The sequence below is a fragment of the Anopheles bellator genome, chromosome 1, assembly GCF_943735745.2.
Source record: "Anopheles bellator chromosome 1, idAnoBellAS_SP24_06.2, whole genome shotgun sequence".
In the NCBI taxonomy this organism is placed as follows: Eukaryota; Metazoa; Arthropoda; class Insecta; order Diptera; family Culicidae; genus Anopheles; species Anopheles bellator.
Window position 1 is genome coordinate 29,159,734 of NC_071285.1, and position 26,785 is coordinate 29,186,518.

A 26,785-nucleotide genomic window follows, 5' to 3' on the forward strand; every position below is an offset into this window, starting at 1 on the left:
GGAGTTTGCTTTGTTTTGGGAAAGATGCTAGTGACCTACTGTTCCAACCGAATCAATTACATGAGCTCGATCAGCTAACTGACCTCTGAACGATGCTAGCAATTGTAATGATTAAATCGCCTTTCGCTAAGTTTAGGAACTTGGAAGTACTTTTCAAGTTCGTCCTTAAATCTACAGTATATTAGGATGGGGAAAGAGGAAAACCATTATTTTTATGTGAGATTCGTGTAGAATGACTGCAACGATGAGTTGGGCAATCGGGACGAGAGTGAACGAGACGAAATTCTTCGATTGATATTCTGCGATTTGATAGCTTCAGCCGTACTGATTAGGGCTCTCACAAAAAGTTCACAAACCTGATTTACATTACTTACACGGAAATAATTGTCATGGTCAGCAGAGACCATTAAGAGGGTGGCATACAACAAATTCTGCTTATGCTGTGGGCAAGGAATCAAATCCTCACCGCAGCAGCAGCAGCAGAATAGAGGGCTCTCCTGCTTCACTGGAACTGAAACAGTGGCAGATCCAAATCTGGAAACCACGGCCGGCTGCAGAAAGCAGGCAGACAAGACCGGCCGGCCACGCGTTCCCAACAGTGTAAAGGTGCCGCTGTATTCAGTGGAACTCACGATCCGAAACTCCCGGCCTGGTGGCTGCTGCGTATCGCCTTACAGTGCTACTCGGTGGCCCGCGGGCGAAAATGACGCACGTCAAGGAAGGGAACCTAAATTTCATTTCCGTTGGATCGAATTCCGCTCACGTTCCAAGTGGCCGGCTTCCGCTCCGCTGCCTTCGCCGCTGGACCGCTGTTCTTCCCAACCAGCTCACCTCGGCATTCTTCACTTGGAATTGAACCGTATCGTTTTCCGTGGCATATTTTTCCGTTCCGGACGCCCACAGCGCGAATGAACGGGTTTAAGGATGCGCGAAATATTTCAACCCCTCCATTCTCCTCTGGCGGAATCCCGGGGCCCCGGTGCCCGGTGCTTCTGCCCGCCTCGCCCCTCCTTGACTTTCGCTCGGTTTGCGGTCGGCTTGGAAGCGCCCCCGGAGCGTCCTGTCGCCATTTCCTGCCCATTACGGTACCGGGTATGATACGGGTATCCGCGTGGCTCTCCAGCGCGACTCGTACACCGGTCCTTGTGCTGCTTCACCTGGTACTTATGCCAACCCACACACAGACATCGAGAGCTCCGTAGGGGAAGTGCGGGGAAAGCTCGCTCAGAAAACAGAAATACACTGCCCTCGAGAAGTAGTGCGACGACTGAGCTAAGTTGATCGTGCTGAACATGGCCCGGTGTCGCTTATTAGTGATCCAACTGAGGTTGTTATCGACCGGTCGGGTTGGCCGGGATTGTTTCTGCCGTGGAAATTGATTTTCTGCCAACGGGCTGGGAATTGAATCAGTTGATGGCTGCATACGGACTGGTTAATCGAAATCTTATTAACCTCTTTTTTAGTGTTTCTTGATGGGGCAGCTTATTAACCGAAACCCATTACAGATTAGTCGATTGGTGATACAGGTTAGCAGTTCGACCATCAAATCAGCACTCAGAAAACCTCCTTTTGGTTCTGAAAGAGTTCTTCTGTAAAATCTTGGTACAGTCTGTCCGATGGAAAGTTAGTATCTCTTAGTAATTACGATGATTATTTGCAATAATAATTAGGAATGTAAAATGAAGTATTAGCAATATTTTATAGAATAATAATTTTACTGCAATTTTTCTATAAGATTATTGATAAACAAGCGTTATTATGTATGTTAAGTAAAGTAATAAAATGTAGCCAATACCTTTACACGTTGGAAACATCAGCATTTGAAAGATAGTTTCACATTGTGATATTTCTTCGTGTGACATTTCATGAAACAAAACTTGAAATTCATAACAAAATAAGGTAATGGTTTATGAGGTCACTTATCATCGTAACTTATTATCTAAGAAAGTATTGAAGGACGGGAAAGTTAGCGATTGCAACACACCAACATAACCCCAATCAGTTTCGTTGCTCACGCACTATTTTTTCTGCAGGCTTAAAACCCCACTTCAATTTTCTGCAATAAGCAAAACTTACTGTTTGTGGACAGGGATAGTTATTTTTCCAACATTATCCAACCAAAAATAAATGTTTTACGCTACGTTTTCGAGCAACACGGAAAGATTCTGGAATTTAACTGCCGAAGTCACCGCACCGTAGTCACGTACATGAAATTTTCGGTTTTTGGAAGTCAGGTGCTTGCCCTGGCCGCCTGAAGATTTCCGCTTATAGCTAGTCCTCCGATTAGAGATAAAGCTCGATTTCCTACTCAAGGTGCTTCGAATTATTGTGAAGCAGCCGCTTGCCCCTAAAGTAAACTAAGAAAAGATAAAGGACTTTGATTGAGTAGGGTCAGCAAACAGTTCACCAACTGGGGCAGTGTGTAAAGATTTGAGCCCAAGCTGGGGTGTTCAATTTCCAAATGAATAGCTTAACACAATTTTCAGACACGCTTACGGTAAAGTGTTAAGAAAACTACGGAGTCAAGGGTTAACCCCGAAATAAACCAAGTAACAAAATATTCCAATATAATTGCGCCGACCGGGGGACAAGCGCATTGACAACGCTGTCAAAAATTAGCATTTCACAGGCCGCTCTCGGAGACGGCGGTTCAGCACCTAATGGCGACGTCGCTTTTCTGCTTCGTTTTTTCGGTGCTGTGACTTTTAGCCGAAAGTGGATCGGAAAGCGATGTGTCGGAGGAACCGCACATTATTGCCCGGGTGTGGTGTGGCGCACATTAGCATAAGCACCAAACCGTTCCGGGTACTTTGGGCGCTTCACCTTGTCACCAGATTGACATCGTTGGGTTTCTCGCGCAAATCCGCCATGTAAGAAGCTCTTCCGGCGGACGGCTTCCTTGGCCTGGCCTGAGTAGTCGGCGACAATCAGCGCCCCTCGACCGAGTTGACTGCGTAGCCTAACCACTCACTCTTGTTTTTTTTTGTGTGCCCCTTTTCTAGGCTGACGTCTCAACAGCGGGCGCCTTTGAATAATTTAAAGGGAACAATCATCGCCGGCTGCACCACCAGCCGCACCATTAGCAGGACCATCACTGGAGGAGTGCGGACGCGAAAAGTAGAGACTCGAGCCGGAGCGGCACCGGAAGCAGCACGATGGGGTTCCCGTTCGAACGGACGACCGTTGACAGCTTTCTGTCACGCTACACGACAGAGACATCGATATCGACCGCCGCCGCTACGGCAACGTCGTCGGCCACGCCGACGACCTCTGTGGCGACCGTCGTCGAGGACCTGTACCTCAACGTCACGCTGCTGGCGTCGACGGCGACCTCGCTGATCGGCGCCAACGGCAGCGCCGCGCTGGAAGTGCCCGAGGAGGAGCCGACCTACTCGCTGGCCCAGATCATCATTCTCGGCATCATCGCGACGGCACTGAGCATTCTGACCGTGGCCGGTAACGTCATGGTGATGATCTCGTTCAAGATCGACAAGCAGCTGCAGACGATCAGCAACTACTTCCTGTTCTCGCTCGCCATCGCCGACTTCGCTATTGGGCTCATCTCGATGCCGCTCTTCTCGGTGACTACACTGCTCGGGTATTGGCCGTTGGGGCCACACATCTGCGACACCTGGCTGGCGCTCGATTACCTCGCGTCGAACGCGTCGGTCCTGAACCTACTGATCATCAGCTTCGATCGGTACTTCAGCGTGACGCGCCCGCTGACGTACCGGGCCAAGCGGACGACGACCAGGGCCGCCATCATGATCGGTGCCGCCTGGGGCATCAGTCTGCTGCTGTGGCCACCGTGGATCTACAGCTGGCCGTACATCGAGGGCAAGCGGACCGTGCCGGAGAAGGAGTGCTACATCCAGTTCATCGAGACCAACCACTACATCACGTTCGGGACGGCAATCGCCGCGTTCTACGTGCCCGTCACCGTCATGTGCTTCCTGTACTACCGGATATGGCGCGAGACCAAGAAGCGCCAGAAGGAGCTGAAGAATCTTACCGGCGACCGGAAGAAGGACTCCTCCAAGCGGTCCAACTCCAGGTGCGTACTCTCACTACCATTTGTTCCATGTCGAAATTCAGAAATTGCATGGTCCATCCGTTCAGGCTACAAACCGTAAGGGGTCGAGGTGACTACCTAGGCTCAGCTACTATTAGAAACCTCGGATCGGTTCTAATGGAATTCACGAGACCAGTTACTTGGGCTTCACTCGTGCATAGACGTCCACCAGCATAGCTCTAAATTGTTTTCGAACCACTAATTATCGACTGTTCCAAACTCTAGGAACAAATGAATATCCATGTTTCAATACCCTCGCAGGACCATCACAGCTTTTCGTCTTCTCGTCTATAACAGACGTCATAGGCCAAGGGTCGCCTTGATGTGGGTTAATTGACCCTACTATTCCAATGATACGCCCTTACTTTCTGAATCTTCCGCCACGTAACTGACCATATCAGCTAACTCCTGTCATTTTTTGTTCAAACTTTGTAGAGGCAAACTTTGTGTTCGGTTCGAGAAAGCTGTTTGCAAAATGGGTGCCGCATTCGCTAAAACCGCATTTGAATGCATCTTTCTTGACAACATTTAAACCGTTTTCGATAGGATAAAGTGGATTTTGTGCATCAAACAATCACTATGGATGAGGCTTGAGTTTCTCATCATGATCCTGAATCAAAACAAAGGCACTCTGCACTCTGAACCTGGTTTTTCGGCTCCGAAAGGAGTTCGTGTCCAAAAATCGCCCAAAAAAGGTGTTAGCATCAGTTTTGTGGGATGCGAATGAAATTTTGTTAGCAGGTTACTTGCAAACTGGTAAAACAATAAATTTTTATTATTGTTGTAAGCTTTAAGACCTACTGAAAGTGGAAATTTTTGAAAAAAATCCAGGTTTGAAGAAGAAAAACACCCTCTTTCATCACGGCAATTCACTCTGTCACAAGAGCATTTTGAAAATGGCAAAAAATCCATGAATTAAAGTTCGAATCGTTGGAATATCCACCGTATTTACCAGTTTTACCAGACCTCTAGCGACTACCATCTGATTTCAGACCCGAAAAAAAATCATGCCTGAAAAGCGTTTTCCATCAAATGATGACGTCATAACAGCTGTAAAAAAATGACGCGTCGATACTAAATGGCTTGTAAAAAGAAATTAAGTGACCGATTGAAATGAAACTTCACGTATGTTCATTTCAAAAGTTTACCAATATGACAAAAAAAATAGGAGCATCCTATGTAGTAAAAGCTCGGAATTTAATGAGCACCCTAGTACGAGACAGTTGACGTTGCTACACCAGACGCAGTTGAAGAGACTGCACTGCCGATTGGAGATTGTGAATTGGTTGTGGAAGCGACTCATCTGCCTTATTATCCCTATTTAGGGCCAAGTTGCAGTAATCCTCATCACACCTCAAATCCACACAAACAAACATCTAGGGTCTGGACCTCGATAAATCTTTTTGTGTCGTGGAATCCATTCCATTAACTCGAACTGGTGACAAAGAGTAGTAAACTGTCCAAGTCGCTTGCTGTGTGTTTAATCGGTGCCCAAACGATCCTAGCGATCGAGTAAGTAAATGAATAACAGGCTCACAGGTTCCTCTCTAAAAAAAGACGCCACAAGTTATGCAATTAGTTGCGTTGAAATTGTGAGCTCACCATGGGGTGGCCAGGTGATTCTGACACTCCCCGGAGTCGTTTCCCGGAGTGGACCAAAACAGTAGTACATCTGCAAAACGCCACTATGCGAGAGACGTACGACTCCACCGAGGGTCACTGGGTCCCTGAGCCGGTGAGGTTTCGATTTAAATTATGATCCGCCCAGTGTTCCGGACAGTCTTCCAATTCCGAATGGTTCGCCGATCGTAGCGCAACAGCGGCAGGCCGTACAGGCAAATTCATTTATGCTATGAATAATGGAACCACTTGGATGGAACCAGGATACCGGAGCACGGTGTCCTCGGGTGTCTCGGACCGGGCGGCACATTACCATATTCTGCCTCCGAGTGCTGCCGTGTGCGGCCTGGTCAATGTCCGCAGTTTGCTGTCATGTTGTGCTCGCTGTTTCTTTTCTACCGCAAAACCAGACCCCCAAGAAGTCAGCGGTGGGCAATTTTCACGGTGCTAAGCCGGTCCCTGGTAGTGCGTTCAGTCAGCTCGCCCAGGTCGGCTCTGCCGCTGTGCTGCTTGTTTCGATTTCCATTGAAAAACAATAAAAACCCAGGGGGATTCCGAACACACACGAATGCGGGACCGCAACGCGGCGAACAGCGAAACTACATCGACTGCGCCTCACCGAGAACAAGTGTTCTCCAGCTTTGCCCTTCGGGGCCTAGGCTTCCTTGCCCCGGTTCCGGCCGCTTCCAAGTGATTTAATGGTAAATGGAGCCCGCCCCGGGGGGGGGATCCGGCGAGTCTGGTGGGGTCAGGCTGTCGGGCTTAGTGCCGCCAGAGACAGCGGGCCACCGTCGGGGGCTGTCGGGTGTCGATTGGAAAATGAAGAGTTTTATTATGTAGCCCGCCGGTGGAAGGCTGTTTGGTCCGCGCGAAAGGAGCTGTAATGTTTGGGGCGTCGTCCCGGTTCCGAGTATTCGAGAACAGTTATGTATGGTACGTCCGGTGACACGAGGGAGACCTCAGCGAGACCTCTTTCGAGGACCGGTTGACAGTTCCAGCTCCTGCAGTCAGCGTGCCGTCGGAGAGAACATTTTTATGCCAACCACCAACACGGAAGTCCTGCTGCGGTATGTGGCTGTTAATTGATAATTCGATGTAACTCCTACACCGGCGATTTCTGGTGGCTCTTGGCCGGCGGGCAGGTCAACTTCTGCACAGACACACCCCACTCTGGTGCGTTTGCAGGGCGTTGATCAGCTTAATTGAATTTATCTAATTAAGCGTCCACATCCCAGCGCCGCCCGGTCTGTGCGTTCCGATGACATTATCGGCCCCCGAAGGCTCCGATGGCCATCTGCCAGCCAGACAGCGGTAGGCGTGTAGTTTACACTGCAGCTGCATTCCGGTGCACCAAGTGCACTCGGTGAGGTCGGGCTCGGCGATAGCATCAGCATCTCGCCAGGGCCTGCGATCCTGGAGGCATTTAAATTATGCTCGCGCTCGTGTTTTCGGGCGCGCCCAGCATAATGGATGTGCGTTCGATGGGAATTTATGCGCGCCGGGCGTGCGGTCCCGAATGTGTTTTGTTCCATTTCGGGCCGGGTTTACTGTCATCGCCGGTGGCCTGGTACCATTATCGACCATCCGTTTGATAAGCTGGCGTTGGAACTACGGTGTGTTTGGGTTGGTGGAAATCGATTTAGCCGACACTTTATTCCGGTCAGACGGGGAAAATAATTACGTTTCTCGTTTAGTTTCACTTTCTTGGTTTTGGTTTTATGTTTCGTTTGGCCCGAAACATTGGTGACGGCGTGCGGTGTTCGATGTTGCATAATTTAATTGTCATGAATTGCGAAATTAATTTGATAGATCGCGTACACACCGGGATCTACTTTTTGTCAGCATTAACCGAATAAAAATAAAATTGTTTAGATAATCATATGAATGAAACATTTAGCAAATGTTCCTAAATTACAACGAGAACTTGTGGGGCACTCTAGGGCACAGTATGCTTCGTTTTTTTAGTCCAGAAGTTAGTCTCAGGCTTTTTAGTTTTTAGTCTCAGACTACGCGAGAATTGAGCTTAGTGAGGTATACAAAATGTTATTAATTTTGTATTTTGCATTGACTTCCGATATTCACACATTTGTTCGAAACTCATCGCACATCCTAGACAGTAAACGTGCGGATTCTAATGAATGTTTATTTTCGAACCCCAACTTTGCTTCGTGAGTGATTCAGGAACTTTTAAAAAGTCTATTTTTATACATAAAACGATATTTTTGGCGACATTTTGTTCATCAACGCATTTTATCTACGCGTCGGCAAGTGCCCGATGCACGGGCAACGTGCTGTCGCCATTGAATGCAATATTAAACCTCACTTAACGAGAGCAGAATCCGTTAAAATGTCGACTCTTGACTACCGCAAACCAATAAAAGAGGGGAGGAAGAAAGTTGGCATTCGTTTTCGACAATCGTTGATGCTGGATGCGACGCTGACAATGCTCGAAGCGGCAAAGAAACAGTCCCTGTGCTATACGTGATCTTGGGCAACTAATTTATTAATACTACCATGAGGTATTTTATTGCAATGTAAAGCTGTTGGATTCAAAATGCATGAACTGCGACTGTTGAATACGGACGAGGATGTAAATCATCGATTATTTAGTGTCAACAAATTTCTAACATACATTCCAACGCTTTCTTCACACGCTAACAAATCACGTTAACTTTCCTTTTTTTTAAATCGCAAACGATGAAAATTATGTTATTTTACAACCCAAAGCGATGCTGCGTTAAACTATTAGCAAAGCTTAGGTCTTGCGGAAGTTCCTGCACGTATCGTGTTCCTAGTCCTGTTTGGCTTGGCGCATGAAAGCTAAACCTTAAAGTCCATAATCGGGACGCCGGTGCACCGGTGCACCAGATCACAGAGCATCAGGTAATGTCCCACAATTTTCTCAAATTGTAATATTATGCTGGTCGAATTCCCATCTATCTTTCCGTCGTCCACTCCGACGACCCCATCTCAACGCTGTTGCTGAAGTTGTGCAATGGTTTTTTTTGTCGCAAGAAAAACATTTTCCCAAGCCCGTGCAACGGGTTGGGATCGGGGAGGGCTGCAGTCGACAATGGCACAAACCGAACCGGCGCAAAAGTGGGTCAACGGTGTTGGATTACCTATTAAAAAGCTTGCCGTACGGTGGAAAATCGGTGCGAGGTGGAAAACAAACCGGAAACCGGAGACAGCAGGCGAGCGGTGTGCAGCGACCCACCTGGTGCGGGCCAATGAATAAAAGATGTCAAAGACACTGCCAGCCAGCCAGCCAGCCAGCCAGCCAGCCAGACCGGATTTGATGAATGCAACATCTCAAAGCTCCATGCGGGTCCTGTCACCGGCATCCGGCAGAGTGCTGCCGCGGCGCTCGGAACCAATCGATTGAGGGGGCTCGAGAGGCGATAGTACGATTCGCAGGAGTACAACGGCGACGGATAGTGGCTGTGGTTTGTACTGAATGCCTATTGTGCTTTTCGCGGATATTTATAACGTGTATTTATAAGCCCCGGTAACTTATTGCGCTACGTGTTGAATAATTGACACTACATGATTGCATTTTATACATTTTAGGCGCTTGCGGTGTGAAAAATCCCAATCGGCCTCGGCGGGCGAGTGTTTCCACGAAAACAAATAACGAATCCGACCAATTAAATGACATTCGGCCCAAACCAACGTGAGCTTCTTCTACTCTCTGTTCCGAGGCGATACTGGCGTACATGGAATGGCCTTGTCATGGTGCTTCATTTGGGATAAGTAATTTTCGGGCGAACGAACAGCCCGAATATGTTTTCCTTTCCCATCCTGACAGTAACCAGAAGGCGCGCCCGACCAGCTCGCTTCGTCATCGTGCGCTAGTGGTTCAACTGGTCCTTTTTCATATCTGCTCGGGCTCGAGCTCCAACCGTCAACCGTACCGTTTTCGGCAGATGGAATTACGAATCGTTTTGCTTCGGCGATTGTAGGTTGTAGGACAGAAAACGAAAGAGAATAGTTCGAAAGATGAACTATATGGTACAGAACTGATGAAAACGAATCGGAGATGCGAAGCGAATGACTCGGAATCCGGCACAATAAGCACGGTCGGTGACAGTGTGACTTTCTCGATCTCGTCACTGTGGACTCCAGATCCTAACTCCAGCGGGTATTATTATCCCTTTCTCCCGGAGTGTAGGGGTTCGTATGCGCACAACTATTGCTTCTGTTGTTAATATCGTTTGCCTGCCGTTAATGTGTTTGACTCAAAGTAATAATACATAAAGCAGCCCAAGTCCACACACTGGCCCAAGGATACATCCCATGTTGTGTCCGTGAAACGAATGTGGCCATTGGCACAGTTTATGGACGTGGAATACGTGCGTTCGGGATATTTGAATACTTTATTGCATACTGTAGCGTTTTACAGTCGCTGAGTCATTCGGCATGCTGCATTCTGTATCCCAATGCTGGGTTCGTTTTGACAGAGGTGCTGTTTCATGCTGCGGATACGAACGGGGAAAGAAATTCTTCTTCTTGAAGCGAACTAAAGGGAAGTGTGGCTTGTTGGACAACTTGGTACTGAAACCTCTACCAAAGAGGTAAACATATGAAATGAGACATGCCAAACAACAAGAAGCCCCTCAGATCGAGTACTGTGGCTTTCTTGTCGATGAAGTTGGCTGCCCCAAACAAGCGCGATCATGTTTCACCGTCGCGTGCCACCGTCTAGCATAGTTTAAAATGAGGAGAAAATGCCAGCCCATGCTACCCATCGACCGGTCGGTAGCTTCGTCGAAATGCACAACCTCCCCACGGTTAATGGTCCCAAGAACGCCATTACGGCGGCACGCAATTACAGTTCGTGTGCGTCATGTTTCCGTGCCCGAAATCAGTTAACTTTTCCACCATAAACGCCACAATTGGATGGGGAAAGTTTGCCTATAAAATCGATTGCCGCTGTCGACTTCTCTAGTTCTTGGCCCTTCTGAGTGGTCCAGAGCAGCCCGGAGCAGCTCTTCGCTTTCGAATTTACTTTCCCGGCCAACCGGGCAAACATTGCAGACAAGCGGAACAATATTGAGTGCCTGTTGAATGTCAATAGTTTTCGCGCGAAATACGAGTAGGCCTGCTGGAGTCGTTGGCCGGATTTTGCTTTAGTTCTATGGAGGCGGCTATATTAAATTGGAGCCCCGGGAAACGGCGAGTGATTGATGAGGTGGCCAGTTTTCTCGCCAACCAAATGCATTCCGGTTGTGGTTTCCGGAGAACGGTTTGAATCGGCGCAGTTGGTTTTGTTGCATAAAGGGGCCAACATTATCCTGAATCTAGGGCATCGTTAATCTCGGAGAACCTCCGTTCGTCTGATGGTGGCGACAAATCGACCAAAGGACACCTCCCCAATCTAGAGATAACCTTCCGAAAATAGGAGTTTGATCAAGTTCATCTGTAAAAGCATTCATGCGAAACCGGTCTACTAATCGGGCGTGGGTCCCAAGTGCCCGAGGGCACTGGTTACTCAGAAGGCGATCGGTTTAATTTGCTTTCCGATGCGAATCACCGAGCCCTCAATTCGAGCGGTGAGCTCATTAAAAAGTACGTGTTACATAAATAAACATGAAACAGAACCGAGCCCAAGCAGCAAAGAGCCAATTCTCGAGCTCGAGCGTATGTGGGACAGGATTTGATGGAAATTCAACACTGTCGGCTTTGGCTTTGAGTAGCCCCTGACCTAGTGGTTGAGCCGGACGACTGTCTCGCTCCGTGCGGTCGGTGCGTGGGTCCGTAAAGCTGACCTAATTGCCGCCTGTTGATTGATGGGAAAATGAAAACTTTCGATCGGATCCCGCCGGCCGGGAGGGGCGATGCGAGGAGAGTCCCGACCTGACTGAAACCGGACCTCAAAGTGGTTCGGACACAAAATGGACGCCATATGTGATCCGAAATCGGAATAGACGAGCGGCCTCTCGTGCATATGCATCAATCAATGGGCTTTCGGAGTTTGAAGGATCCTACAATCTAGGCCCAGCACCGCGCCCGTGAGGTGGTGTGACTCACTGATCAATCAAGCTTCTGTTACTAGCCTCAGGACCGCCCATACTACTTTCAGAATCATTTTAAATCAATCTACCCTCCCAGGCAGGCACAATGGCGATGGGATCATGGCCTCGCCCCGGCCGCTGGCAAGTGTGAGTTTCATCATATCCTGAAAGTCCTCGGAGGGTTAGATATGGAATGGAACCTTCGGAAACTGGTACCAGCTCGCTGCGGTCCACGGTCATTAGCAGCGTTCCATTTTGCCAGGACCTCCCCGATCGGCTACATCACCGAAGCAGCCTTCACCATTTGATACTTCTAATTGGATACCTAATCTCCAGAGTGCACGTCCAGCTCGTGTCCAGAGGGTCTCTTTCGAAGCCGGTAGACTTTGTAGGTTTCCCGGAATACTCGCGCAATATCCACGATCACGGATTCCTTCCTGCCGTTTGTAGCGTTTATTTCTGGCGAATCGAGTGAGTGACGTCAACCGCGTGGATTCGAATGAAAGTGTCAAACGGGAAAATAATAAAATGGGTGCGACTTTTTTTTTTTTTGAATTTGTCAACCAACCAGTGGTGACGCTTTGGTCAAAACACTTCCAGGAATTTCTTTGTTGGGTGCGGCTGTGAGATGAAATCATTTCGCGTGCCATTGTTCGGAAACCATTCACTGTTCAAACATGGTCAATCTCCGCCCAGACAGCCCAGAGTTCAATCTCCAGACCGGAAATTTTTCGATTTTCGAAAAGAGTGTGATTTAGTAAAATTGAAAACGCAGCAGAATGATGTTGAATACTTTAAAAAAATCAAAAAAGGGGTTTTGTAAAAAAAATTCTTGATGTTTCTGAATCGCGCCTTAGCCTTAAAGCCTGTCACCATTGCATGAGAGAAGGCCACAACACGGTGGAGGACATCACGGACCAGCAGTAACTGTTACTCCTTAAACGCCGTGTGCGTTCGAGAATGTTTACGTTTCAAAATTAAAACCAAAGAGCCCACGAAAGGTATTTCAGTCTTTAAGAAGCTGCCAAAAATAGACAAATTAAAAATTGGGAATTGCGAAGAGGAACAAGTGTTGCTTGTCGCCTGCGACGACGACGACGACGTGGTAAGAATGCGTCACGCTGATTCCTCGGCAAAGGCCTCAGCTACGTGCCCAGCAGCAGCGGTGGGCGAGCTACGGTTTCACGCAGCAATTTGGCACGATCGTAATTCGCGTCGCAAACCGAGCTAAACTCACCCACTTCCCGGTGGCGGTGACATTCCTTCGGTGGACACGTCGAGCGAACCACGGCCGAGGCCGAGGATTCGAGGTGAAACATTACCCAGCAGCTTGCCGTTTCGCTTTTTTCCGGTATACTTTCTCGGTAATGTCGTGTTGTAATGCCTTTCGATTGCTCCGGGAAGGTTATTGCTCGCTCGAGCGACTCTTTGATGCTTCTTGCGGGCTTCGCTGAAAGCTTCACTTGTTCAACATGGGAGCCAACGGCGGGATTCGTTGTTTACTTTTCACCGACTCCCGAAAGGGAACGCAGCCAAAGCTGCTGGTTGTGGCGACCTCGTGACGTGCGCGAATACGGGTTGTGTAGGCTTTTGGAGGAAGCCTGGGACTCACAACTTAGCAGCAGCTGAAGTGTACAGTCAGAATGAGTTACAAAACAAATTGGAACTTTGAACTGAGAGTACTTTCGAAGGTTGACGCATGCTGGTGCTATTAATCCATGTTTCTAAAGAACAATTCAAAGAATGTCCTAGTTTTTCCGCCTTCACGAACATAACTTTAAAATATGATGCGGTCACATTTTGGATCCTGATTATCGTATAAGGAGCCTCAATGGACATTCAGACGGCGAATCAATAATGGTAGCAGATGGATTAATTATGCATCCTTGAGGAACCTGCTGATGGGACGTGAAATGGCCGAGAACTCTTGGGAAAGTGATTATTCTTGTAAAACATTTCACTAGAGATTGCATTGAAATACTTCTTTTGTACTCTGAAATATGCAAACATTATAGTAAGTGGATCCGTTATATTCTCCCGGTAACATTCTCTTTAGCGCCTCACTTTGGACCCTTTCTTCAGAATCTTATTTCAACGCCTGAGCTGAAATTTGAATTCCCAGCGTTCCCAGCTGTGTTCCAACAAGAAACTCGCACCACTGCACTTCGAGCCCGGATTTGGCTCACTCCGGAAACCGAAGGGACCGGAAGCTCAATAAAGTTAAGCAAATGTGTACATTACACGGGCGCCCCAAACCCGGGGTTTGCGAGTTCTAGAAGACCACAGTCCCTTCGCGTGGATGGCTCATTCTCGGGCGCACTCTCACGCGAAAGAACCGGCCGAAAGCAGGCTTCCTCCGCTTCAGCAGCAGCATCAGCCAACTTTTGTGTGTGAATCTACGATATTGATTACGAACCGGATGACGGAGGAAACCCGCGGTATTTCAACCGAGAAAAGCTGGAAAATATTTTGCCGGAAAAACACCGCACGCCGGTGCGATAAACATCGCGCCCTGATTTGTTGCGCCTGACGTCATCGTTGGGCAGGCTGGACGGGCATTGTGTTTTTCAACGAAAAAAGCTGACATCTCTCTTTCGCTCCCTCGCAACCTGTTGGTCAGATAAGCACCTTCTCGATGGCTTGACCCTGGTTATCTATGGCTCTTGTTTTTGGGGAATTCGTTGCTGGAAGTTGTTGTTTATAATAAAAAGTTTCTAGAATTATCGCTTGGATTGATCTGAAGTGAGCTGTGGCCCTATCTATTCGGTTGTTACGACGGCTGTTCCGGCTGTCACCGAAGCCGGCTCCATCGGCGATTCAATCCCCAGCCCTTCGGTACGCACCCTAAAACCAATCCCTGATCTGTTCCATGTGTTCAAAGATATTGGGTGCGTGTCATGGCGCCTCGCCTACGATAGCAGCCGATTGATGCTGCTGATTGATAAATGTATAAGGACGTTCCGGGGTTGATGTGTGTCGTGCGGTTGCATTCGACACGCTACCGAGCTAGCACGTGGAGCTGATCCGGGCGCGCGTTTGTGGCACGCATCCGCAACGCCCTATATTGCGGAATATATCCAACGGAAGCTGAGACGTGCCTTCGGTGCCTGACGAAGGATTGATGTAATTGAGCCAAAAAATAAATCACATCTCTGGCACTGGCACTGATGCGAGAAAGAGAGCGATGCGATGATCCGATGAATTGCTCGCCCCGTAAGTGGTGCCTGTGCTGCGGAACGGGAAAAGTTTTGCCAGTAAAGCCTTAAGTAGGTTAATATAAACTGGCCTGGCCTAGTTTTGGATAGTTCAACAGTGCAAACCTGCAGTCGATATTTTTCATCAACAAGGATGGTTGTATCATTAAGCCATTAAGGTCCCTGTTTTGGAGCCAACATTTTTCCAGACTACCGACTTGGAATCTGCCTGGCTTGGGTTCAGGAGGTTTGTATCTTATCTTGAGGCTAATCGGACTTGGAGCAGGTAGCTCCCGCTCTATGCGATATTCCTCGCGCATTCATAGTTTTCCCGCATCTCCGTTAAGTTAAATGATATTTCTGCCTTCTTGTTTTGTTATCTATTGGTTTCTACGCCATACTATGTATCTAAGGCCAAGGCCCTAAATTTCAGAAAACTTTCCACCTTATTCTATTCTATCACGGCACAACCCTCGTAAAGGGTGTAAGCCTCCAGCAATTGACCTTACACTTTCTGCAAAATATCATTATTGTCAGTGCACCATCATAGTTCAGTAGATGTTATGAAGGAATCAGACCATATATTCGACCTCGCAGAACCGTGGGATGGTTGTGGCAAACACACCACACACACCACGTCGATCTATACGGATATCCATTCGAAGGTGGTGACAGTAATCCTATGGTAACCTGCGCTGTTACTGTTTGCCAACTAATCAAGCTTTTTTCGTCGAATTTTGAGAATGTTTGTAGGTGGTTTTGTGTTGCAACTGTTGCATTGAAACGGAAGAAGTCTCCAGTCGGTTGTAAATACCGGATAAGAAGTGTACTGGTCCGTCTTAAGGGGTTGGCCTTATTTAACGCTTAAAGAACGGACTGGCCGCATTTACCGACGCTATTTCTTAAGCCTATCGACTAAACTAACTTAACGACGACGCATCAGAGGAACGATTCTAGGGACAGTGGTATTTCCTTCACCGCGCTGGGGATCTTATCCCGTTCGGTTTTACGATGTCTTTTTAATAGCCACAAAAATTAACCTATGAGACTCAATTTCCAAAAACACAGGGTTTGAACAGGTTTTCGTAGACCAAGTCAAGCCGTGAAATCAAGTCAAAAAAAGAATTATACATAAATTAATGAAATTTACAATAACGAATTGCTGGAAATATTAGACACAACCCTTTTCTACAGCAACACAAATGTTTTGACCAAAATTGCAAGTCGCTCCAGAAAGCTTCAAGAAGCTGCTTAAGAGCAAGCTATTCGCCTGTTGTTGAAGTTGTGTGTTGTTGAATAGACAAAACAATTGGTGTAAGTTCAAGTGCATGTAACTTGTTCGGAGAAACGACCAACCGACACATGGATTTATCGATGTCAAACTATCCCAAAGGAGTGAATTATGGAACGTAAAACAAAAGTGTCCAATTACGAAGCAGCACACAGCCCGCACGAGCCCGCCGGTGCTGTTTTAATGTGCTGCAAATTATCCAACCTCCCGCGGGTGATCCATCCTGCCAGCCGTCTATTAAGCGATCGTTCGTGGAAAAAGGTCGCCCACTCCGGCGTGTGTCGGCGTGTTTTGCATAATACATGCTTCGCTGGTACGCGCTGTAGTCTCGGCCGACCCGGGCTTGGGGAGCTCCAACTTATGGCGCCACTCGCCAAGTATCGGGCCCCGTAATGTGATAAATCATTACGCAAACAACGCAGCTCCCGGGACGCGTTCACACCTTCGGGATGTGGTTGCTCCGGTGGTTGCCAGAAACTTTTCAGAAACGACGACGCTCGACGACGGACGGTAAGGGTACGGAACATCTGCTCCGCGCCGGTGGCGAGGCTGGGCCCCAGCTAACCTAATTCCGGGACCCCGGTGCGTTCCGGGTGTGGGCGCCACCTGCGGGAACATGCAGAGCGAGTGTTCCAACAACAACGGGATGGCAGAAGGAAAAAAAGGGGGCCACCAAAAATTGGAAGTCGGTGGGCGGCGCATTTTGACAATGATTGTCACGTAAGACGCTGTCAAAGTTTTCCGGCTTTTCCAATCGTTGCGTGACGTGCGTGCGTGCGTCAGCGAGAGAGAGAGAGAGTGCGTGCACTGGCGTGCCTAGGGGATGTGCGGAGGTCTCCGGCGAGGGGTTGCGCCGGTACATTATCGTTGATCTCGCGCTCATCGCAAGTACCTCAATCACGGACACAACAACGACACGGACGTGCCAGATAAGCGACGACAATAACGGCGTGGGGGGGGGGGGGGGGTGAGTTTTTCTCCTGCGAAGGTGCCACCGTGACGTCCCGAACACGTCCCGGGACGAAAACTTCAACAACCTTTCCACCCGGGTGCCCGAAGGATGAAGGGAAACCGATTATTCCGGAGTGGAGAGCAATTCGAAAGAATTGGAAAAGAGAAGAAGCGAAATAGAAAGAGAGAGATAGAGAGAGCGAGAGAAAGAGAGAGAGAGAGAGAGAGAGAGAGAGAAAGGGAGAGAGAGAGAAGGGTGGTTGAGCAATTTGTTAGTGCGTGTCAACAACGGCCTTTAGTGGTTAACGTGCGGTGAGTGCTAAGGCTGAAGCGATGGTGGTCCTGTGGGCAGCGTGTTTGCCTTTTTCTAGACACGTTCGAGCGAAGGTACAGGTTCGAACCTCACTTAGATTAGAAGTACTTTTTGATACTGGGTTGTTTAATAAGTTTTGTGGTTCGATAACAGCGGGCGCTGCAGAATAAATTTGCAATGTTATTTTTTTGTTGGTACACTCTTCATATGAGTGATTGAATTTTTATTTTTGGAAGGTTTAATAGCGAGGGAAATTCATGAACGAATGTTGAAAGTGTATAAGGACTCTCGCCTTCAATTAGTACAAGTAATAAGATAGGTTGCTGAATTTAAACGTGGTCGTAACAAGCCTTTAAGACAATCCACGTCAAGGACGTCCAAAAACAAACACAACATCTGAAACTTTAGAAAAAAAAAATAGGATATCGTATTCGAAAATCGTCGAAATGACTGAAAGAGATTTAGTACAAGGCCTAGGAATCTCATTGGGCAGTGTAAACAATATTTGAACTGAAGTATTGGATAGGATAAAGTGGATTTTGTGCATTGAATCATCACTATGGATGATTCTTGGATCTATCACCATGATCCTGAATCAAAACAAGAGGCTAAAAGTGATGTTAACGCTGTTCTTCGGCTCCGTAACGAGTTCGTGTCCAGTAATCGCCCCAAAAGGTGTTAGCATCAGTTTTTTTGATGCGAATGGGATTTCGTTAGCGGATTACTTGAAAATTGGTAAAACAATAAATTATTGTTGTAACGTTTTAGACCAACTCAAAGAGAAAATTTGGGGAAAAAGATCCGGTTTGCAGAAGAAAAATATTCTTTTTCATCAGGGCAATGCACCCTGTTACAAGAGCAATTTGAAATGGCAAAAATCAATGAATTAAAGTTCAAATTATTGGAGCATTCGAGAAACCCCGGGCATCAGTCGTATTCAACAGAATTGGCCCCCTAGCGATTTCCATCTGTTTCCAGACTTAAACAAAATTCATGCATGAAAAGCGTTTTCCACCAAATGATGACGTCATAATGTTCTATTAATATTAAGTATTCATGTTCAGAGAGACCTTCCAACCATAAACATGTGCATTTCCTATCGAAGCGACGAACTTATTGGACAACCTGGTAGAAGTAGAAAGCGGCCACTTCTTGTGGAGCCCGAGGATTGCAACGTTTGCGTTTGACGGTGTCAACCCAGTATTCCACTTGGTGGCTCCCAAAACGGTGTAGACGGTGGCCATTGAACCCTTCGTTTTCGGACCACCGGAAGGAACTAATAAGAGAAAGGTAGCGCTACCAAACGAACAGCAAACAAGTGGCACGATTCTTTCTGTCCAAGAAGCCAAAGCCAGGGTACGGACTTGTGCAGGCGGACTTGTTGGAGAAGTCCTAAGCGAGTTAGAGAGTTGTGCCAGATCAGCCAGCCAGATAGCGACGGCGGCGGCATTCAGTGCTGGAAATTGAATCAACACCGGAACGGAACACGGAAATAGGCAGAGCGACAGAGAGAGAGAGAGAGAGAGCGAGAGAGAGAGACAGAGCGAGAGCGGATCGGTGAAGGAAGTCCATTTTCCGACCGGGGTCCTGTGAGGCTGCTGATGAGTGCCTCGTCTCGACGACAATAAATTGTCGTCTGACGGGGTCTCCGGCCGGCAGGGCCGGCTCTTTTTCTTGTTGTTGCAAGGACTCGAACCGGCGTTCCAAGTGCTCCGAGGTCCGAGCCTTGGTAATTTAATCAAGCCGCAGTCAATGGGAAAATAATCCTTGATTGAATCAAACCATTTCTGGTCGCGAGCCTTCCGAGGCACCGAGGATTGATTTCGCTCGCTCGCTCGCTCGCTCGGTGACACTTCTCGTTTCCGGTTCGGGAAAGGATTCCGGGATCCCGGACCGTGAAAGGAACCCCGACGAAGTCCACTCGGCGAGTAAATAAATTGTTGTGTGTGTCAAAAACGAAGTGAACTCTTGAGCCGTAATTGAACAATGAAGGTCACCCCGGGTTTGGGTGCCCCTCCCGTGTCCGCCCCTTCCGAGTGCAGCCGTATGGGGATTTTGAAAAATTGAAAACATAAACCATGCCATCAGTAGCTCCGGCCGAAGGCAGTAGATTTCCGGTGACTGAGTCGGCCGGTCCGAGGCACCCTTCACGGGGCCCTTCGTACGGGGCTCGCAGGGGTTTTTGTTTCCCACCCGGGACCTTCCCCGGGACCCGGCGCTTTCCATTTTACAAATGGAATTTTCAGCCGAACCGAAAGAGGTCGGGGCGACCACCCGAGCCGGGCCGGGCAGGATATCGCATTACTCTCGATCCACTTGCCCGATCCAACCGGGGTGGCGCTCCGCCTTCTCGCGGCTCGGGGTCGGTCGGGTTGCGGTCGAGTGATTTAAACTCTCGCCGGCCGAAACCACCCCTATCAAAGTGGCATCGTATTTCGGGCCCTAAATCCCACCCTCGAGTGACGATGAGGAGAGGCACCGATCCGCGCCCGTCGCTCGGCGGAGGTGTGCAGCGCTCCTGGCGAAGGCAGGCTATTTATTTTGTGTGCCTTCGCCCGCGACCCACCGGCCCCCAGACCCCGAATTCGGCCCGAGCCCCTTTCGATCTTTGATGTGGTGCTTTTTTACGTCCCACGTGTGTGCGGAGAGCGGTCAGGTCGGATGTTACTATCTGCTTCACCGAGCCACCCCGTCGCCCGGCGTGTGCTAAATCATTTCAATTTGAGGCATAATGTTTGACTTGGGTGCCTTTCGGGTTTGGGTTGGGGCTTTCAATCAGTGCGACCTGTTGCTGGTTGAGAGTTGCCGGTGCCCAAGCGTAAAAGTGTACGAAGAAAAGCGTGTTTTGTTTTTCGATTTGGCTGAGGCACTTGCTTTAATCCGGCATCATTTACAGCGGTCGGTACTTTACGGCCAATGCATTGACTTTGCGGTAGCGCCATTTTGCTGAAGCAGGTCCCACGTCTGTGTTGGGCGTTGAACTAAATTTGCGAATCGAGAGAACTCGAGTGGTCGCTTATGAAGTGGATACCCATAGTGGACTGGGGATGGAGCCTAAAATGGGTAAGTTAAGTTAAGAGAATTGTATGTGGCTCTGGGTCTAGATACTGACGTAATGAGGAGAGCCGGCCACAGGGGTTTCAAATCATTTCCCGTAAAATGATACCACTTGGTGTCTACTTCATTATTACTTTTACTTTCGTTTTTTTCTGGTGGATCCACTTTTGCGCACTTCGAATGAAATGAGTGAGGGTAACCTTGAGAATAACCTAAGGTTTTAATCGTTGGAGCGAGACACTGCCTATAACTACGTACGTGGTCTGTTTCCCTATAACTACGTACGTATGTGGTGTTTTTCAAAAATTATTTATTTATTTATGAATATCTATTCCCTTCGATTACGACTTATTATTCCTCCTTCGATGACGTCTTTATCTCCTCAATCGCGTTGCGTAGCGTCGTCCGTTTCAAAAGAGTTACCTGTGGTCAGATCTGAGGAATACGTCGTGGTCGAAAATTAGCGTACAAGCAACGATGTCTGGCGTTGTTGTTTTTCCACAAATCAAATTAAGGTCCAAAAAAAGGCCAATTAAGGACCAAAGTAGGTAATATTCCTTATTGACTGTTCTAGCCTGTGGCAACAACTCATGATTCAACACGCCTCTGCAATCGAAAAAAAACTGTAATACTTCTGTCGCGATACTTTTTGAACAGACTTCATAAAAGACCTGCGTTAAGGGTGTCTGAGAATTGTAAAACAAATCTATAAAAAGTATCCAATTTGGATAACATTGTAAGCGCCAGAAAAACTTAAACTAATTGATGTAGAATTCGTACTTAGCTCTTCGATACTTTGAAACGTGCAAAACAGTTTCACAAAAATGCATTGTTGACCGAAACTTTGCAGGAAACTAAGCATGGGAACGATTAAAGTAGAAATTTGGCAACGGCAAAACAGGTACCAAGACAAATTTCCATTACGATTCGGTCTGGCTTGATTAGAATAAAAGGCTTGCAATGTACAGAAATTTACCTCACTATTACTCAATACTGTCACGATGATCAGTTAAAATTGGTGAGGGAATTTGAATAAAATCCAATGAAATAGTTTCAGTAGTAGTAATAGGGTTACGTGGTTCTGTAAATCTCCAACAATTATACCAATCCCTAATCAAACAAGCATCCACTTGGACAGAAAAAGGTCGTTTGACTTAAATCTGTAAATGGTCAATAAAATTACTTAATGCTTAATGCTAATTGATTCCAAAGCGGAAAACGTCAAACCGTGGCCTTGCACTTGAGCGCCCGATGCGGATGCAGATTCAGATTGACTGGAGGTCCATGTCGCTGGTGTTTCCTTCGGTGTGTTTCCATCCCATCGAATAATTCATGTTGTCCACTTTCTTCGGTGAAATATCCCGTGTGAAACTTTACTCAGAACGTCAAATTGTGCCGAGTACTTCCGATTCCCAATGCCGCGCCGTGGTTGTCGTCCATCCGTGTTACGTCCGCTTCGCCGAACTAGGTTAATGGCGCACTGAAACATGTAACGTGTCAAGCCGGCCGGACAGCCGTCCGAAAGTTGTGCCCGCAATTCCTCAGCAGAACTCCTGCGCAGTCCAGCCGCTCCCACTAACTGTCGGTGTGCTTCCGTTTCCCGCTTCCTCTTGCAGTGACGAGAACACGGCCGTCAATCATTCGGGCGGCCATGCACTTCCGGCGAGCGTTGCCGACCCGGACGGCTGGCGAAGGCCCCGCAGCGAGTCATCGGCCGACGCCGAGAGCGTCTACATGACCAACGCCGTCATTCCCGACGGCACCTACGGACACGGCATGCTGTCGAGGAGATCGAGCGTAAGTAATAGGCCGCCGGACCACCCGAACTCCCATCGCTCACTTTGCTCGTTGCAGATCATGATCAACGGAGTGCCCAAGAAGCCGACCACGTTCTTCGGCGGCATCAAGGAGTGGTGCATCGCGTGGTGGCACTCCGGGCGCGACGACTCCGAGGACTACGGGTATGACGTCGAGGAACCGTCGGACTTAGGGTATGCAACACCAGTATCCATAGAAACCCCCCTACCAAGCTCAGTTACCAGGTAGAGGAAAGTCGGTCTCGGAACCACTTTTTCTTTCTTTTCTATGGCCACTTAAGCCGAACCTCTTTGTCTGCGTTTTGCGTTTGCTGTTTGTTTCGTGTTTTTTCAATGTGTTCTCGTTAGTGCTCACGGCAAGCGACCAGCAGCAGCAGTCACACTGTGTTGTGTTGTGTCCCGCCAACAAGACCACGGACGGGGAGCGGCAAGGACACAACCTTAACTCAAACACACACACACACACTCATGAACTAGAAAAGAAACTGGAACACACGCGCCCTGTTTATGTTGTGGATGTTGTTCGCTGTTGTTGGCTTAGTCTCAAAACAAAAACTTTGTAGCTCGTTTTCGTAGCCCGTTTTTCGTTAATTCACTCATCGGAGTCTAGTCCCTTTTCCGAAGGGTGCTGCTGGAAAACATCATAAAGAACTGATGTCCTCTCATCTCATTCGATTGCTAGTGATCACAGTGAAAATTGAAACGACGGATCTCGTACATTGATTACCCCATTGCATACATTCAGGCGTTGGGGCAATAAGTTCTTCAGTCTATTTATATTTAATTTCTTCTTGAGTAGCGTAAAAAGTGAGAGAAGTTGCTTCGCTTAGCATCAAAGAGGTCCCCCGATATTCACTGCCCTGGGGAATAACATTGACGTGGAATTCACTGCATTTCGCCAAGAACGCATCCTTAAAATAGCCAAGAACAATAAAACAACCATTTTCATAATTAACAGAATGCATGAACCTTCCAAACAAATTCCAATATGTCACACACAACGGAATGTCATTGTTTAAGTTCAACTCCTAACATTATGCAAGGCGATAAGCAAGAACGGTCATAAAATACGCCTAGAACTATGCAACAGGAATCAATTTAATTTTTCCACATTTCATCAAACTTGAAGCAAATGCAATTACACAGGACACGTCCATTCAAGCTTAAACCCTGTTTTACATTCGAAACCACGCTGGTTCATTAAAAAAACCGTTTCTGTTATGATTTGTCACGCTCCATTCCGACTATTTACACTCCGGAGCTGGGATGCGCTCGGCCGCGCCAGAGCCATTTTCTTTCCGTCGCCAACAATTTATGATCCGTGGCTACATTTAGTGTGTGTTCGTGTGTGTGTTTTATCGTTGCGTTTTAGCTGCACCACTCGCTGCCACCGTGCGCGTCCGTTGTCCGTTGCTGGATGTTTCTCTCATCTTCTCACCATCATCACCACCACCACCATCATTATCATGGTCCGCGGAGGATGGTTGGTCCGCGGTGGTGTTGTCTCTCTAGGTTGAATCGCGCTGCATTAGCACCCACCCACCCATGTTCATTCATGTTCGCGACCGCCCGCTTCCAACCCCCACGGCATCCCCTCACGTCGTTCGTTTGCGTTCCGTTTGTTAGCGTTTATTGAATTTTTCTCTCGCTTGATTCATGCCAACTTGCTGTTCGGCGCGGTGCGGTACCCGCCCGTCACACTCATTGACACACCCACACACACCCACACACACACATACTAATAGCAGCCACCAGCCGCATTCCATTTCTTCTCACGTTCCGGGTGGAATCGTTGCTCTCGTTGTAGGTGCACCTCGCTCAATGTGATCCGCGAACCGTACGCGGCCGGCGGTCGGAGCAACGTCGTCAGCATGATACCGGACATCTCGCCCACCCCGAACCGGCCCGCGCTGCCCCCGCTGGCCCACCTGCAGGATCTGCACGGTGGGGCGCGTGACTCGCGCTCCCTGCCGAGCAGCAACCGGCTGGCGTCGCGCTCCGTGAGCCAGGACTCGGTGTACACGATCCTGATCCGGCTCCCGCCGGAGGGTGGCTCCGGGGACGAGCGGGCACCGTCGATCAAGATGATCCAGGACGATGTGCCGATGTCGATGACGGTGCCACCGCGCCGTCCGCTGCCGACGCGCGACTCCGACTACATACTGCCGGTGGCGCGCCGTCAATCGACCGCCACCACCGACTTCCGGTTGCCGCTATCGGCCAAGATCATCTCGAAGCCGTTGTCGAAGCAGCAGCAGATCCACCAAGCCAACATGGCCCAGACGGCACGCCAGGTGAAGAAGAAGAAGAAATCGCAGGAGAAGCGCCAGGAGACGAAGGCGGCCAAAACGCTGTCAGCGATCCTGCTCAGCTTCATCATCACCTGGACGCCGTACAACATTCTGGTGCTGCTGAAGCCGCTGACCGCGTGCACCAAGTGCATCCCGCAGGAGCTGTGGGACTTCTTCTACGCGCTCTGCTACATCAACTCGACGATCAACCCCGTCTGCTACGCGCTCTGCAACGCGTCCTTCCGCCGGACGTACGTGCGTATCCTCACCTGCAAGTGGCACACGCGTAACCGCGAGGCCATGACCCGCGGCGTCTACAACTAAGACCGCCACCAGCAGGGCCACCAGGCGCCTCCATTTCCACGTACCAGAAAGCAAAGCGATTTACCAAAGCCGCGACGGAGCTGGCTCCAGATAACCCAAAACGGGATAGTGTAATTAGTCCAATGAGTCAAACGTCGGCGATTGTCGGTGAAGTCGGAGTTGGCAGAAACGATTGGAGGCTGGACAGCCGCCGCCGCCGGGCGATGGTTTAATTAAGATTAATAAGCGGCAGCTCGCGGGCGTTCAACCCGGTCGCGGACAGCGCGAAAAGTGGGTTGAAAAATGAGACCGGAAATTAGGAAAAAGGTCCGCGAAACACGGGACGAAAAGAAGAAAGGTGAAACGTTTCACAGAAGAAAACCCCTGCCCGAATAGCGTTTTCCCGAATAGCCCGAGCCGGAAGCGCCGTACCGGATGCCCTTTTTAACTCGCAAGAATTCGGTGCCCGAAACACAACCGAGCTGCCGCTTCTGTCCGGCCAATCAAAGCTTCGGACTTGGACTCGGACTCGGAAGAAAATAATTGGCATCAGTGCGCATCAGGACGGGGAGAGGTCTCGAGCCCCGAGTTGATTGCGCTAAATCCTAACATATCCCTCGGTGGCGATAAACCTTCGAGACTCGGGCTCGGGCGGACGGACGGAATTGATCGGGGCTCGGGGTGAATTCGTTTGATTCGCATACGTTTCCCCTTCATTAAAGCCGTGCCCCGGCCAGCTGCCGCAAAGGGGAATTTATTTTGTGATTATTTTTATGACAAACCCCCTCGGGAGTGCCGAATAGCGCAACACACAATTAGTGGGGCTTATCGGTGAACGTTGATGGCACTAAGCTCGAGGCCGTCATCGGGTAGCGCCCGAAACGATTTATGGGTTTGCTGCGTAACTGGTGGTGTATTTTTCACTTGCAAATGGTACAGCCGATGCCGATTTGGATTGATTGCCCTTACCAGGACGGACCCCGTGGAGAGTATCTTTGGACATTTTGGCGATTGTGCGTTTTACGGCCTAATGGAATCGAACAAACAACAAACCGATGTGAAACCAATGTCAGGACTTGTTTCACTCACGAAACTACACGAAAACAAAACGATCGAAAACGATCGCCAAATGATCAAAGTACTCGCGCGATTGAGCCGGGCTTACGGTTAATTACTTTACTCTGCCCCATCTGTTGTAGATAGGCTTACCAAAAATTAATCGAGAGTGGGATGGTATTCATGAATTGAAACAGGATCAGGAATATTGACAGAGATTTCATTTGTTATCAAATACGTTTGCGCCGAGCTACTGGTTAAACCATTCTGATTGTTGTCGCAGCTCTTTGTTGCATGTTTCTATCGTTTACGTATGTGGTTATAATATTACAACAAATATAAATCGCTCCTCGTTTGTACAAATGTTGAAATGGCGCTCGGGGAATGATTTTCCAGTGAACGTACTCCGAAGTCCTTCGAAAGCTAGAAGCACACTTTGGGGCGGTGATCGAGAGAATATACACTTTGCAAGGACTACTGATACTACCGATCGTTCATCGTGTGCACAGAATATAGCGTAGATGGCAGAAGTAGAATAGCAAAATGAAGAAAGACGAGGCAAACGGATAGAGGCATTGATAGAGCACCACATAACTCAAATATCAACACACGCGTAGTGAACTCTAGCATAGCAGAATAATAGCTAATCCATAACCTAGTATCAACCTCGTATCGACTCATTCGTGTATAGGAAGCAACATTACTCCACTCCAGGATGTGTATAGGCATTTGAACATAAGCGACGATTGGTCACCTAATTTTGCAAATAGAAAACAAAAAACCAACGTAACCAACACACACAAATG

At 48.5% G+C, this 26,785-nt stretch overlaps 1 protein-coding gene across 1 annotated transcript; it reads left to right on the forward strand.

Annotated features, from left to right (window-relative positions):
* The first annotated feature begins 3,155 nt into the window (after window positions 1–3,155).
* LOC131215385 (muscarinic acetylcholine receptor DM1) lies at window positions 3,156–24,944 on the forward strand. Its single transcript, XM_058209774.1, has 4 exons — window positions 3,156–4,054; window positions 22,129–22,309; window positions 22,367–22,554; window positions 24,137–24,944. The coding sequence occupies exons 1-4, from the start codon at window positions 3,156–3,158 to the stop codon at window positions 24,942–24,944; spliced, it is 2,076 nt and encodes a 691-aa protein (XP_058065757.1).
* Window positions 24,945–26,785: the final 1,841 nt, after the last annotated feature.

Bases quoted from the DNA above. Each gene is read 5' to 3' on its own strand.
- LOC131215385 (XM_058209774.1), top strand. From the start codon at position 3,156: ATGGGGTTCCCGTTCGAACGGACGACCGTTGACAGCTTTCTGTCACGC. The intron at 22,310-22,366 runs GTAAGTAATAGG...TGCTCGTTGCAG, and splicing joins TGCTGTCGAGGAGATCGAGC to ATCATGATCAACGGAGTGCC. The intron at 22,555-24,136 runs GTAGAGGAAAGT...CTCTCGTTGTAG, and splicing joins CTACCAAGCTCAGTTACCAG to GTGCACCTCGCTCAATGTGA.